This window comes from Uloborus diversus, chromosome 5, assembly GCF_026930045.1.
Source record: "Uloborus diversus isolate 005 chromosome 5, Udiv.v.3.1, whole genome shotgun sequence".
NCBI classification, from domain to species: Eukaryota; Metazoa; Arthropoda; class Arachnida; order Araneae; family Uloboridae; genus Uloborus; species Uloborus diversus.
Window position 1 is genome coordinate 133,923,930 of NC_072735.1, and position 16,612 is coordinate 133,940,541.

At 33.1% G+C, this 16,612-nt stretch overlaps 1 protein-coding gene across 1 annotated transcript in view; it reads left to right on the forward strand.

Moving 5' to 3' along the window:
- LOC129223151 (uncharacterized) overlaps positions 1-16,612 on the forward strand; it is a 48,924-nt gene that overhangs the window by 7,188 nt on the left and 25,124 nt on the right. The window contains 3 exon segments of the mRNA XM_054857719.1: positions 336-764; positions 13,868-13,939; positions 15,544-15,695. Coding sequence (XP_054713694.1) covers positions 336-764; positions 13,868-13,939; positions 15,544-15,695 — 653 coding nt within the window.

Here is a 16,612-nt window from a genome sequence, read left to right on the forward strand (position 1 = left end):
AATGTCTACCAAGTCAATACTGGGTACCTTTGGATACAGGAAATCCATGGGAAGTCATTCCGCCTCGTTTCACCCTTTTAAAACATTTAGTAGATAGAGATAACAGGCAGGACATCCAGAATGTCATGTGGAAAAAGCAAAATCCTCAATTGTCACCCGCCGCAGGCGTGCCTACTTCCAAAAACGGTGCCACGAATCCAAAAACTTTGGGAACCCCTGCCATATTTCATGCTTCTAGACCTTGCCATTTTGCCGGCAAGCGCTTCAAGCACACACAGAATTATCTCTTTTGTTTATGTACGTTTAACTATGTTTCATGTTTCCAATGTTTGCCAATCTAGTGAACATTTCTTAAAACTTTTTATAGGGTCTCTATAGAAGCAAAACTACGAACCAGATTGGGTCAAGTGGAGATTACAAAAGTCATAAGAGTCGCAGTGCTACTGTAAATAAAGAACGACGAGAAAGAAGTAAATCGGTTGGGCATCCGGGTTCTCATCCAAAATCAAAAAAACGTCCGTCGCGTTGGTCTAAAGTAAAAGAAGTCTTAGGCATTGAGAAAGCGGAAGAATTCTCCCCCACGGGTGAAACTGAAAAGTCTGATAGCCATGGAAATGACGATCAGAAAGAGCAAGAAAGACTAAATCGTAAGGATAGTGAACGTTCTAAAGGATTCAAGTTGTCTTCGTCAAGGTCACATTCGAATGTTCTGTCATCTCGTAGTTTTTCTGAAGCGGAAAGACAAAGTACAACACCCATTGTAGGTGAGTGTTTCACACATTAACAATCAACAAAAATTGTCTTTGAATAATGCATTCTGGATATTTTTCTTGAAAGTGGTACCTTTACATTTTTTTAAACAGTTGAAGTTTTTGAAACGAACTCATTCAATACATTGGTTAAGTACTTAAGGAAGTATTGTGATATGTTTCAATAAACAGCTGAGAATTTGTACTCCTTTAATGTTTTTTCAAAGCCGTTTTTGAAAAGGTTACTCAAGACAGCTGCACAAATGTAAATTTCCCCAACAAAGAGAAGAATGCTATAAAATAAATAACTCAGTACGGGCTATGTAGTCCCAGCTTATACCATGGAAATTAACAAAATAAAGCAACTTATGTACTACACTGCCAAATCAAACACTTTTTGAAAACTTTTTTCACACGGACACTTGTCTCCTTTTTTAGAACATTTATTAGAACCGTTGTAAGATCACTTTTTAAAACATTTTTTGAACACGTACACTTGTCCCCTTTTTTAGAACTTTTTGGGGTCAGTTTTCAAAAAAAAAAAAAAAAAAACACTTCTAGAAACACAGTTCGGAACATATATTTAATTCAGCATTCTTTTTAGCGCACTTTTTAAGCACTTATAGGATCGCATTAAAGACACGTTTTTGAACACTTCATTGAACATTTTGTGGCACACATACAGGTGCAGTTTCTAGAATGCGTTTTAGAACAATTTCTTCGCACTAATATCATCCGAGGATACCTACCGCACAAATATAAAAGCAGCTTTTAGAAATTATAAATATGCACTAAATTCGTGTTCATTTTGAGACTGCAGGCTGATGATGGTTTAGGCTTTGGATGAATCTAATTATTAATCAGCATAGCTACAATGAAAATTTAAAATACAATGATATTTCCAAGATAATTGACTATCTTACAGCAGAATTGCACACGAACAATGTTTACCAATAAAAAGGTTGCAGGAAAATGTAGTGTACATCATTACTTAGTACAGAAACTGATTATATTTAAAATAATAATTTCCATATTTTAGTTTTCAAAGCTAATCCATACTGTAAAAAGTAATCAAAAGTGTACAAACAAAGGCTCACATAACTTCAGTTTGTTGCTTCCTAAATTTCATTTTCAAAAATTTTAATTTCTCAAGATCAAAATAAATTTGCCTTCATTGTTTGAATTCGTGCTACTTTGAAATTCAGTGATCTATTGCTTGGTATCTGACCAATAACCATAAACATTAGTTGTGTTCTTTTAAAAATGTAAGTGCAGTGGAATTCTTTAATGACTAATTATTTCCTTGAATATTAACTAAAACGATGAGTGCTGGATCTGGGTGCGAAGGGAGGAGTTGGGATCCTTGCCCCCGTGAGACAATTTTTGGGGGACAATAAATTTGTTCTATTTCCGTGGAGGGGGGGGGGTTCGTTGAAGCTCAATATAAAACTTGAAGGAGAATGAGTAGGAGCATCAGTCTCAAGATTTGCCCTAGCTCTGAAAAATCGTATTGCCGGCACTGACAATTATCAATTAATTATTTTTAGTTTTAGTTCCTTGCATAAGGAAGAAAAGTGTTCGCGAAAAACAAAATAAATAAAAAATTTCTTAGTCGTCAGTGGCTGACATACACTTTCAGTTTAGTACCCTTTTTTTTACCATTAGTAGCCACTTTATTCAAAACATTTATTTATTCCTTGAATGAGGAAAAAATGTACTACATAAAACATGAGCTGTGGAAAAGGTTTTACCGTATGAGATCTAACTGAAATTCCATTCATTTGCCTTTTTTCTATCCCCTCCCCACTCCCGCCAAAGGTGAGTACAAACCTTTTGTATAAGATTCCAGGTTTGTACTTGTTTTTAAGGGGTGCGGTTTGAATCCTGAAATTAATGATGGCTTTTATTATTGATTGAAAGGCAACATGTAATACTAAGGTTGGGATTGTTATTACATTGCAAACTAATTGCTTCAAAATAGAAATGATTTGTGTATGAAAATTCATTCGTGCAAAAATTGTGTGGCCGTTTCGGTTCTTAACCCCCTTGCAGTTGGACAGTCCCAGGATTACATGTTAAATGGACAAGATATCTCTTCAAAAACTGGAAGGTGGTTAAGACGTGACTGGTTGAGTACTCTTTTTAGCTTCTATCGTATGGCATTTAATCTCCAGATGGCAACTAAATGCCATACATTCAGGTCTAACTCAATCAGACAGTTAATATCAAATTCATTAACTAATGCAGCTAAATTTAAAATACGCATGGGATTTATGTTTCAAACTTACGCACATAACACTGAACTGAGTTTATCAAACTTATCTAGTCATTAAACACAATATGTTTAAAATGAATTTATTTAACTTTATAGATACACATTAAAAAATTTACATAACAATGCTTGAAACTATCATTCTTCTACAACCGGGTAAACAATTACCTTAAAAAAAAATAAGAAAAAGCTTTTTTTTTTTTTCACAAACATACGCTTAATTACGAGAACACAAGCAATACGTTATACATTTATTTGTAGGCTCTAGGGGAATGTGGATCAAAGTGAAATGGTGAAATAATTACTTTTACTGCCAACAATCTCGTAATATTTTAACTATATAGTAGCACATGTACTCTATTCCAGTCAGGAAGAAATACATCTGAAGCTTAAAATTAATGATAATAATGGCAATTTTCAAAAAAGGACATTCATATTGTAATATTTTGATGTAAGTCAAAAATTATTTTTGTAAGGATAAAATGATAAAATTATTGTTACTAACATTTTAAATATTAATTGAGACCTTAAATATTTAATGCGGTATTTTTTACTTTTTTCAGTTAATTTTAAGCTTACTTGTATTTCTAATATTGGCAAGGTGAATGGAACAAAGTGAAATAGTTTATTTCGTTTACTCGCTCAATTACACTGTTCGGCAAAAAAAAAAAAAAAAAAACCTTCAAAATGTTTCTGACATTTCGTCGGCTGATTCTTATGTTAAATGACCCCCTGAATCCGAATATGACCTCCGTTTTCTCCCTATACGTACCAATTGTTTTTAAATGCCCACCAAGTTTTTTTCAATTTTCCTTAGTTTTAGAGTTTTTTTTTTTTTTTTTTTTTTTTTTTTTTTTTTGAGGTGAAAGGAGCTTTATATTAACTGCTAACATAGTTTTGGTGGGCACGAGAGGTTCAAAGTTCAAGATCATGGACACCCATCGCAAAAAAGGGGGGACTTGGGGTGTATACCCCCCCCCCCCCCCCAATATTAGAAAAATCACGAAAAACGATCTTTTTATTCTGCTTTATTAAAAAAGATGTTTGTAAAAAACATTTTGGTGTAGAATGGGAGTATAAGACTCTCTCCTATGACTCCTATGTCCAAAAAAATTTTCGCGATGTAAAAAAAAAATTAAAAAAACAACTGTCTCATGAATGTCGCACGTTGCATACGAGTTGAATCGTAGGTGTTCATTCAAATAGATATTCTTCTGGCTGATTCTTATATAAATTGACTCCTTGTTTCCAAATACGACCATCTTTCCCCCATCACGCCCCCTTTTTTAGAACCTTCCCCCCTCCCCTGATTCAGAGCTATTTATTGTTTTAAATTTTGAGAGAAAAATGAGCATTACAATAACCGTAAACATTATTCTGAATGAATAGAGATGTGCAAAGTTCTAAATCTTGTGCATATAATCAGGCGGATTAGCCTCAGAAGCATTTGAGAGTAATTTTTGCTGCACAGTGTGTTTGGAGGGGTGCCCCCTCCTGTTTTTCTTTTTGCTACATATGCATAAGATTTTGAGCTTTGCACATATCTAATCATTCAGAATTATTTTTACGGTTATTGTAATGCTCTTTTCCCCCTTCAAATAAAAAAATGGCGGGGGAGAGGAGGGGGGTAGGTTCTAAAAAAGGGGCGTGATAGGGAGAAAGATGGTCGTATTTGGAAACAAGGGGTCATAGGGGTCATTTTACATAGAAATCAGCCAGAGGAATGCCTTTTTGAATGAAGACCTGCGGTTCAACTCGTATGCAACGTGCGACATTCACATGATTTTTTTTTTTTTACGTCGCGAAAATTTTTTTGGACATAGGAGTCATAGAAGCTTAGTCTTATACTCTCATTCTGCTCGGAAATTTTTTTTACAAACATCTTTTTTTTTAAAAATCAGAATAAAAAGATCGTTTTTCGTGATTTTTCTTTTATTTTGAGATGTTATACTCCCTCCCTCCCCAAGTTCCCCTTTTTGCGATCGGTGTCCATGATCTTGAAATTTGAACCTCTCTTGCCCACCAAACAATGTTAGCAGTTAATATAAAGCTCCTTTCACCTCCAAAAAAAATTTAATTGCTCTAAAATTAAAGAAAATTGAAAAAAACTTGGGGGGTCCTTTAAAAAAATTGGTACGTATAGGGGGAAAACGGAGGTCATATTCGGATTCAGGGGGTCATTCTACATAAGAATCAGCCGACGAAATGCCAGAAGCATTTTGAAGGTTTTTTTTTTATTATTATTATTTTATTTTTACCGCGCACTGTTATTTAAAAAATCACTTACGGATTTATTTATTAATTTATTTACATTCCTTCATTCATTAATTCACTTATTTATTCATGCCTTCACCCATTTTCTTATTCATTCACTATTTTATACTGTCATTTATTTTTCTTCATGTATTAAGTATTTTATTTATTTAAGTATTCGTTCATTGTTTCATTATCTTTTTATTATTCATTTTACCCTTCTTTTAATCATTCATTTGAACAAATACATCTTTTATGAGTGAACAGAACATTTTTCACTCTTTCTATGAAAAAAATAAAGGGAAAAATTTCCACTTTTTTTTTAATGTTCTTTCTTTGCAAAGTGTAATTTTCAAAAAAAAATTCCAAATTGTTCATTTAAAAAAAACCTAGCCAGATTAGCAATTTCACTTTACCCCACATTCCCTACTATTTTTTCTATAATAATAATTTTTCCGGAAAAAGCCCCTATATACCTGTCTTCCTCCTTTTCTCTTTACATCATCAAAGATAGCTAAAATGTTTTAGACGCATCAGTTTTTACAATTTTCCGGATACCAACCCCCCCCCCCCCCCCCCTCCAACCAGAGTTTCCTTCCTCTAACATCACCAAAGATAGCTTTAAACTATACTTCAAAAAAAAAAAAACATTTTCAAAATATTGTGGTTAATAATACCCTTATTCCTCAAATTACCTTACAAAAATGTTTTTAACACTTTAGCTTCAAAATATTTTTCGCTGAAATGAACCCCGGAACATAAAACCCAAAGTTCCTTAAAAATGCCCTAAATGTACAGTTTTAAAACTGCATTCTTACATTTTTTCCTAGAGGTATTCTCCCCCCCCCCCCCCACCTCTCCATACTTTTCCCCATCTTTACATAATCAAAAGACAGCTTAAGCATATTTTAGACTAGATAAATCTCCGAGGGAGATCTCCCTACGCCCTTTCCAGAACTGTAAAAATGGCTTAAACTTGCGTTACTAATATTGAATTCGGTATTTTTCTCAGAAAAATGTCTGATATTTCCTGTTTCCTCAGTCTATGGTCACCCTTAATCTATCTCTCAATGTAATAGAACGTATAACAACTAAATTACAATTGAAATAGTTTTTACACTGCAACAGACATCACGTTTAGTTATCCAACAATTTTTACTAAGTCTTTCATGGAACTTTTCATGGTTCAAAAAAAAAAAATGTTTTTGTGTTTACGTTATCAGGTTGTACCTGTTTACAAAGAACTAAAGGTTTTTTTTTCAAAGAAATAAAGGGTGAAATTTTTTATTCACATGTTTTTTATCACACGGCAAATTAAAAAGTAGGATTAAAGAAAAAACTATTAAGCACTTTTTCTGAACTAGCGGTTTTAACTATTTATGTGTCATGACCCCATTTTTAAGAACACGAGACCCGATACATGTATTGTACGTACTCAAAACACACATTTATATAAGGCTTCCTGTTTGCTCTAATTGCTTTAATGATTTCAAAAATTTGACTAAGATACTTAATAAGATTTTTAGCTAATGTTTTGAACTCAGATTATTCATTCGAACAATACTTTGCTTGGCATTTCTGCAAAACATTGATCATGAAACTCAAATTTCATGATTTTTTTTAACTGCAACAGATAATAAAATTAATTATCCATAAATAAGATGCTAAATGGTACGCAATATTTTATCCTCAAAATTCAAGATACAATTGATTGATATGACACATCAGACAATATATTTTGTCAAACATCATTACTTAGAAGAATCGTGATCTCTGGACCTAGGTTCGAATCTTATTCATACTATTGTGGTAGATTTTGATCATATTCAAGTTTAACCTAATCTAAGCCGCAGAACCTCCAGCGATTCATTCTTTTTCGGTTTGTTAAACCAAAAAGTTGTGCACAAGATGATCGATCTTATGGGATGTTTACAAGCAAAAATACTAACGTATCAAAAAATTGCTAACCAGAAAAATAAAATCACCTGAACTACTTGTAAAAACAAAAAGTAGATGACAGAACTCATAAAAAGCATTTAGATAAAAGAGATGCTTTTTTTCAAGATTAAAATTGAACAGCGTAAGAAATGCCCTTCGACCTTCATTAGAAATGTTTTTGGGTCATAACCCGTAGTTTAGGAGCCCTTGTTTAAACCTCTAATTCCGATGCTCTTAAAAAATTCTAAATCGAAAGATAAGGACAGGAGCCCTAAATCAATCGTCAAGTTTCAAAATTAGAATCGTAACACGTTAGTCTTAACGTAACCACACAGTTTTGAAACACAGGATTTTATTTTATTTCAAAACTTAAGCGGTATGGTAAATTATTAGTTTATTTAAAACAAAAGTATGAAGCTCAGTAAATGTATAAATACAAAAATTATCTGTAAAGAACATAAAAAAGGAAAGTGGCGTACCTTTTGAGGATTCAAAAATATCACGAAAATGATTGCGGCCGATCCAGATTGTTTACAAACATGGAGTAGCTAAGAAAGCAGTGATTTCACAAGCACTCTCAAATCTGCGCGCTATGTGTTCTCAAGTGTATTTCCAAACCTGGCTGAATAGAGATTCCCAGCAAAACACATTCGGTGCACTTTTGGAACGTTTTCTTTAAAACGGAACGGATTAGTAAAACATTTCAGCTTCATTTCTTTGTACACAACACATTCGAAATACATTTTAGCACATATTCAGGCAACTGGAACACTTAAAGAGTTTCAAATGTGTACCGATTATTTGCAGTGTAAAACATACTTCTTTCTTACTTAATAGATTTTCGATTTCTTTTTTTTTAATGGGTACAAAAAGACACTAAGTTCGAGTCCCAGGTAACACACTTAACGTTTAGACGTTTCATGAACGATTTAAAATGGTTATCACAACGTCACCAACCATTTTACCGCGTGTAAGAACGTTACGAGATGAGCTGTTTGGGGTAGAACCACTAGGTGAATAATCTCACGCCTTTTTTTTTTTTTTTTTTGTAGTGAATTGATTGCTCTTTCTTAATTTTATAATGCAAACAAAAAATGATTTTAAAAAGTTAGTTTTTTTACACTGCTTATGCCAGCTTATTAATTTTGTAATTATACATTTTTTCATTACCCCCCCCCCCCTCAAAAAAAAGCACTCAGCACCGTCAAAGTTACCTCGTGCTTTATAAAATAATGACATTCATCATGTAAAATACTTTGACCCTCTTTTTTTTTAATGCTTTTTTTAAGCTTTTAACGATGTAAGGAAGTTTTGAAAATTAGTTTCTGCGGATCAGGGCTAGACTAATGTAAGTCCAAAAATAAAGATTTTCATTTTATTAACTGCATTGTGAGTAGAATCCTATTCTCGTGTTGAATCATAACAACATAATTTTTTTTTTTTTTAAATATGTGTCATTATTTACCAGTGTTCTAAGAACACGAGTCCCAATCCTTTTATGCACCAAACAAACGTTTTTACGCTCTCCAGCAAAATAGGGAGAATGTGACTTTCATTAGTCCGGCTTTGAGATAACAGAATCGTGCTTAAGTGTTTGCTTACTGATCAGCCTTCTCTGCTCCTAGCTTTCAAAAATGAAGCAATTTGTGTCATAATACGGCCCACATCATATCTCTATTAATATATAACCTTGCTGTTACTAGCTAAAAAAATCGAAAACATTATTCACACAAAAAATATGTGTTAATAGAGAATAAGTGACATTTACCCTTTCCGTACTTAAAAAGCACGCACGGCAACAGTTTTTTTTATTTATTTCTTTTTTTTCAAAAACCGTGACTCCCGCTGTTTACCTTTTAACTCTTTAATTACGCTCACTTTTTAGCTCTTGTCCTCCCGAGAGATAAAATTAAACCGCCATTTCTCTTTTTGCATCAAAAGGCGTAAATTTGCTCAAAGGATACAAATCCCGCCGGTGGGACTATTAGCCGCGGTTATTTCGGTAGGAGGAGGATCCGCTTCCGCGCTCTTGTGAGGATGCCAAGAGGCAGGGAGCAAAGGATTAGGGAACGGAAAACATGTCAGATATGCTCTTCTGAATGGAGAGACATTTCTACTTGAAGAGTGCGAGGTCACCAATTTGTTCACAGCATGATGGAAATGCTTTTGAAAGTATATCGAGATGGAATACAGAAAAAAATATTCTTGTCCTTACTCTACACATATTCAACTGTCTTCTAACCAGCTCTTTCCATTGCACTTACAATTCCAACCTTTCTTTTTCCAAAAATATTGCACATATTCTATTTCATCCAGTTTCACGCAAGAATATCTGTGAAATAATCTCGCTACTCATTTCACAAGCAGATGACTTTAAATTCCGGCCTAGAAACTTTCAAAGAACTTTCATTACAGCTTATAGTGTACTTCCAGCCAACCAGATTTTTACAACTTCTATTTCACTTGTTTACTGAGTTTTTAAATTTTTTTATGTTTTTGTGTGTGTTTATGTATAAGTATGTATCAGAATTGTTCCAGCGAGTGCTTGATCGCTCGTGACCTGTTCTGTTGCCCTCAAACACCAGATCCGGTTAAACTCTCACCAGGGTTGGTACGGTGGAGATTGGTGGAGCTTAAATAAAAAAAATAAATACTCTATACAGATGGTAGGAAGTTTTGTTGGTAGTGATATATTTTGAAATCCTGTGTTACAACGAATACCAATACATTGTAAAACCGATTCAGAAACATTCCTGGAATGTAATGGGCAGCTGATGTGACCAATTTCTTCCAGTAACATATCTTCCAAGAACCAGGAACGTTTTCCGCTAAAATTCAGTAACCATCCTGAAATTATCCTAGAAGCCTCCTGAATTATTCAAAAATCTTTCCGTTTAAAGCCAGTTGAGTCACTGAAAGTTTAAAGTAAACTTAAGTAGATATAATAGCTTGGCACCTTCCTGCATTTCCAGGGAAGCTCCAAAAGCAGTACTAGAACTACGGGCAAAGTTAAGACAGAATTGCAGTTAGTATCAAGAATTTTCCTCGCCTGCAATTCTTGCATAGCTACGTAGTCCAGAGACTGATTTGCGCCCTTTAGATGCCTTATCTGTCTGGACGGGCCTCAATCGAATTGAAAGCGATACACTTTAAAAGGAAAATGAGTTTAAAAAAATTCTGAGAAGACGACCGATTTTTGAGATTCTTGTAGGACCTACACACAAAATAAGTACATATTTAGAAAGAACAGGCAGCGTCCTACAAAATGTCACTCTTCTTATCAAGATAGTCGCTTTTTACGGCGAGCTACAAGCTTTGAAACATGGGACACACTCATAATTGAAATGGTGCAAAAGTTTTCAATCGACATTTTCAGAAACAACCGTAGGAGCTACAATCGGTCAAATCTACCAAAACTGACCCATTTCACTAACATTCAGATGATACAACAACAAATTATATTGGGTATCAAGTTCAGCAGAAATCCAGACTTTTGTTTGAAACAGTAAAAATCTGCATTCGTTGAAAAAGGAAAACCAGCGAAGAGTCGCACTTTTCTGTTTCAACTTTGTCTTAAGCAAGATTTAAGGAGCCTTTAAGAAAACTTCTGTAAAGTTATGGGACCAACCCCTTTAATTCGAAATTAATATTTGGGAGGAAAAAAAATATTCATCTATTTCCCTTCCTTTAAAAAAACGCCACTTCATTTCGTCGGTAGCATGAATTAAAAGAGCTTAACCACGCCTTTCAAAACAGCTTGAAGACAAGTTTTGGCAGAGCATGCCCGACAAAAATAAAGGTGGGAAAAATGAGTCAAGCCAATTCCACCATCTTTTTAGATGATATATTATGATAGATTTGCCAACTCCTGTCTGGAAAAAGGACACTCCAGAGAACATTGCCGTAAATATTTTCTAAGCTTATGTCTCGTCACTTTCGAACAGAAAAAACAGTGCCATTTCGTGTCTTAAGTGACGAACACGCTTCGGAACAGCATGCTGAGCGAAATGCGACACGAACCCCTGCACGTTTATTTTGTTTTGCGAAGCATGTTCTTGTCGAGTTTATCAAAACATCGTTTTCGGAACCCTTAAATGACTTAAATGTTTTGATATGATACGCCTGTTATATTGTCAAAAAGAAGTTTTTTAAGAAAAAGAAGAAACGAAATATTTAGTACAAGTGATTAGCGACCAGTTTCTTCAACTTTGTTTAGAGAAAAAAGGAACAAAGATAATCCAAAGCTATGCACGCAGATTTCGGGACTTGTAATAGCTGTGAACCATCAAACCATTAAAGCAGGAAGCAACTAGTGAAATTGAAAACATTGAAAACTTATAAACATAAAATAAACATAAACTTATAAATTCATATTTATGATTATTTTCCTAAACACAGAACAAACAGTTTTCAAAATATTTTGTTCTCCTCCAGATAAAATTGTGTATGATGTTTTATGCTGCTGTTTTAAATCAAAATCTTTGCTTCGAATGGATCAAAATTTAGCCTTTTGCATTGTTAGCGCAGGTGAATATGCAATATCTGTTTGAAGAAAAAAACGGCTATTCAATTTTACCAACTCTTATAAACTACACAGAATATACTATCACCAAACGTTATACACGGAACAGAGTCAAAATTTCTAAACCGAGGCCGCATCATTCATATAACCAAATATGATCCTAAGTTCTTTTCAAACAAATTGAAATTTCAACTGCGGAACACCTTGTAGAATTATAACACATAATCCCTCCATCATCAAGTAGGAAATAATGAAATGCAAGAAGGTATTATTTTCTTCTTATAAAGATAGGGTTGGTTGGGTTAAGTGGGTCACTGGGGTAAGTGTGTCACCCCCCTAAAACTGAACTATGGATAAAGTTTTCAAACTTTTTTGCGCTGATCATGTTAAATTTCATCACAGTGATGGATTTTGCACATATTTGGGTTTCTTGGAATTTTTTTCTAGGTCATAGTCTTTAGTCAAAAAAAAAAAAAAAAATTCTGAAAAAAATTTTTGCGAGTTCAAGCAACATTTTTCAAAGAAGTGTTTCCAGGTTAGTTTTTATTATTTTTTATGACATTTTTTCTCGTATAGTTTAACTTAAAGTTCATACAGAAGCAAGAATTTTTGCACACAATATTATTAATAACAATCAAGAGGAGGGTTCCTATTTACCCCGTTCATTTTTGCTATAAGGAGTAAGTGGGTCCCCCTATAATAATGCGGATTTCAAAATCAAAAGCAACTCTGATTAAATATTTGTATTAGTGAAATACAAGGCAAATATGATGACTTAGTAGGAATTGATAGTTCAGTTACAAAAACTGCTAAAGCTGGTGATTATGTATTTGTGAAACATACATGAAAGAAAATCATTAATATTTAAGTAAGTCTAATATTGGAAGTTGGTGATACAAATCAAAAAATACTGTTGAATTTGCAAGAACGAATAGAAATAGTGACACTTTTTATTGGTATAGTACAGATGATGTTAGAATAATTACTGAGGATGAAGCAATAATGGTTCTTCCTTAGCCAACTTTACATAGACGCATAATGTTTCCAATTTCTTTTTCAGGTTATAGTTTTGGCTAATTTACTCAAATTTACCTTAATCAACTGTATTACGTTCATTAAATACACCTTTATTTGTAAAAGTAAAATATGTACCTATAGGCTTTCAATAAATTTCATAAATGATATTGTTTTGTTTTTCGTTTTAAAATGTTCCTTGATACAGGATTAAAAGACAGTAAACATCTCATAAATAGATGCATTTGCAAAAAAAAATCACACAAGAAAATTTACACACTTTATCATGTAAGATCCCCTTATCCTTTTTTTAGATATGCTTCATTTAAGTTTAAATAAAAGGGTGGTGACCCACTTACCCCTTGCTATGAGGTAAGTGGGACACCTATGCGATTTTTTACAAAACATAATCGTTAAGAATATTTAAAGCATAATTTTAGAAAATAATGATGAACTTTTGTTTATTAATAATGTTCAAGAGAAAATAAGACATCAACTTGAATTTTTTTTATTCCAAAACTTTTGTATAAGGTTTCAAAAACGAACTATTTCAAAAAGGGGTCCCACTTACCCATACCAATCCTAATTTCAGTGTTTATTGCTAGCATTCCTACACGTGTTTGTTTTACTAGATTTTTAACGGGTCTCTACGAGAGTTAACTAAACATCTGTACGCTTGCACTGACGCATATGAATATTTGTGGTAATATCGCAAAACTTGTGATGAGCCAAGTTAGTTTTTGATACTTTCCCTACTAAATTTATTGTAAAAAAATGATCGATAATTTGATTTTCATTGCAAAAATAAACATATATTAAAAAGGTCTGTCATTTTAATTGTGATATTAATCGACACGTTGTACCAAAAAAAAAAAAAAACCTTATGAATAAGTGTTTTCTTATGAAAGTACGACTTATAACTTTTCAATGTATTCCTTCAAACTTCCGCACAAGATTAATTCGTACTTAACCTAATAAAACTAAAGAATGGTATATTTCAATATCTCTATTGTTCTCGCTTCTAGCTAACGTTCACTGAAGAGGTTATGAAATAACCCTTAACATTTACTGCGCAAAACTTTTGTATTTAACTTAATGTTTTTCTCATTTTTATTTCAGTGAAAAAATCAGGGACCCTTGATCTTAAAACAGCGCAGTCCGGACTAGAGCGATACGAGAAAGAAGAAATTGGTGAGAAATATTTTATTTTAAAAACAAGTATTTGCAAAGTCATTAGTTTTATGAGTTTACATTAATTATTAATTTTGTTACAAATATAAAAAAAATCATGAATAAATGATTTTACTGTTAATTATTGCTCTTCTTTCCGTTAACTTTAATTTCTTAAAAACACTCAACACTTTTACTGCGACTATTACATCAAACTATTAAAATCAATTGGTTATTGCATAATTCAATGTGTCATTATTGAATTGCATAATTCAATAATGACACATTGAATTATGCAATAATTCAATGCAATTTATTGCATAATACAATGAGTCATATATTATTTTAATGTGTCATTTTATTTCCTAATATTTCTGCAAGTAAGAAACATGTGCCATATATAACATGATTGAGCAAAATTAAAGAACGGTAATTCTGAAAATAGCCTTATTACGAGCATACAATTGAAAATGTAACATTTAATGTTTAATAGATTAGTTTTCGTTTTTCATCTAAATATATTTTAATAGTTATCTAAAGTTACTGAACTCTTTACTGAAATTATTTTGTATGGGAAGGGGATCGCGATTTTTATTTTGTTCTAATTGTAATGTGTACTTTAATCTGATTTTTCTTAACGGGCACTTTAAACTGCGCGAACCAACTTAGAATGCGAAGTAATCTTTGGGAGTCGGTGAGCGGCAGCGAGCAGGGAGCAGAGTTCAGAGTTCCCTAGTATAATTTTAAAAAACACTGTGACATGCTACATATTTGATGTTTTTCATCCACACCTAAATTAAATTTAGGTGTAATACCCTAAAAAGGGGTTACCCGTTGAGAACTGCACCACCTTAGTGACGCTTCTGGAATAGGCTTAAGAATTACAACTTTAACAGCAAAAATTGAACTCATACTGCACATACAACACCATTGCTTCTTTCTCTTAAATGTGTATAATTACTAATTCACATGAAATTATTTCACTGTATCGTGTGTGTGTGTGTGTGGTATAGAGAGATGCATTGATAGAATCTTATCAATATATGAAAACTTTCGCCAATTGTGCTTAAAGAAGAAAGCGCTTGATATAGTTTCAAAGTTGAATGTAGTATTTGCTTATTTGTTTCTTATTATACTTAGAGAATCTCTTTTAAGATTCTCTTTTTCTTCAGATATCAATATTTTTCCCTTTAAAAAGTCGTTTTAAAGTTATGGAAACATTGACATTGTTGTGATCAGATAAAATTAAAATAAAAACATTTAAAAAAATTAATAAAATGGTATTTTTGCTCAAAATTGCGAAAAATAGTTTCACTTATTGTGAATAAGCATGACTGATATTAAATTGTGGTTCACTAATAAAATGTACTATATACAATAGTACGTCATGTTTCATGATCCGACACCTCAAACAGGCAGTTTCATAAAAGAAATCATCCAGAATTTTATCGATTTCAGTTCCATTTTTACTGTTTTATTAAATATTTAATCTAAATGAAATCACAAAATTAACTCATTAAAGTCCTCATAGCTCGAATATTCAGGATTTTAATTCAAAAATGACAGTTATCTTTTTTCAATAAATGTTTTGAGACCTAGATTTATTGATTTATTTTCCTTTATAGGTGCCAAAAAGTCCCCCAAAACCCCTTGGGGTAAAATGAAGACGATGATTCAGATCCGTAGGGACCATCGTCATAACCAAAAAAGTGAAAGCAGTAGCAGTTCGCCAAGGGACGCGAAAGCTGCCAAGTCACCATGTATATCATCAGAAGCTGTAAATGGTCATACAGCAGTCAGCCGCCGAAGCCAGAGGTCCAATCATCGTTCATCTTTTCAAGATGGTAAAGATTCCATAAACACAAAATGTAAAATACACTTGCATACATGTTTCTTAACCATTCAAACAAAATAAGAGTGCTTTAGTACCCATCAAGGTGTAGATCACGTTCCGCTCGGAACGTCTTTTAGAAAACTGTTATGTTCCAATTTATGACAGTAATAATCTAAATCTTATCTGTGGCATTCTTCAGCTAGGGTTTTTAGTGGATAAAAAAAGTGGATGCATCAGAACTGAACTACCGAAAGACTGGATGCATCAGAAGGCTGAATGCACAAATACTTTCCTATCAAATGTCTTAGTGAACCAAATCCTTCTAAATGAAGTGCTTCCTTCTAAACTTTGATGAACCAATTACATCAGAACCTTCCTAAAATAATAAGTGAACTGGATCTTTTATAGAGTAACAGAACACCAGGACGCATCGCGACCTTTCCTTCTGAAGGTCAAGATGTCACTGCCGTGGGAAGATAACGGACAGTAACGGCAATTTTTATTTATTTATTTATTTATTTATTTTTGGCATGTTCGCTTTACTGTACGAACTTGCTGATTTCTTTTTTAATGAAAAAAAATCTTGAAAAAAAAGTATAATTTCAACATTTCCTTATTTTTAGTACTAAATTCAAAACGCATTTCTTCAAATATCGCTAAAACTCATTTCTGCAGATACTGCCGTTTACCTACCAACTGCAGAACACCACAACCTTCCTATAAGGTTTAACTGAGCTTTAATGAACCAAGTTACATCGAGTAAAAGCTGGATGGAATAAAACTTTCCTGCTAGACCTCGATGAACCAATCTGTTGAAATTTGATGTTACTTGTGTCTGCAAAAAACTTGACGTGTAGCAA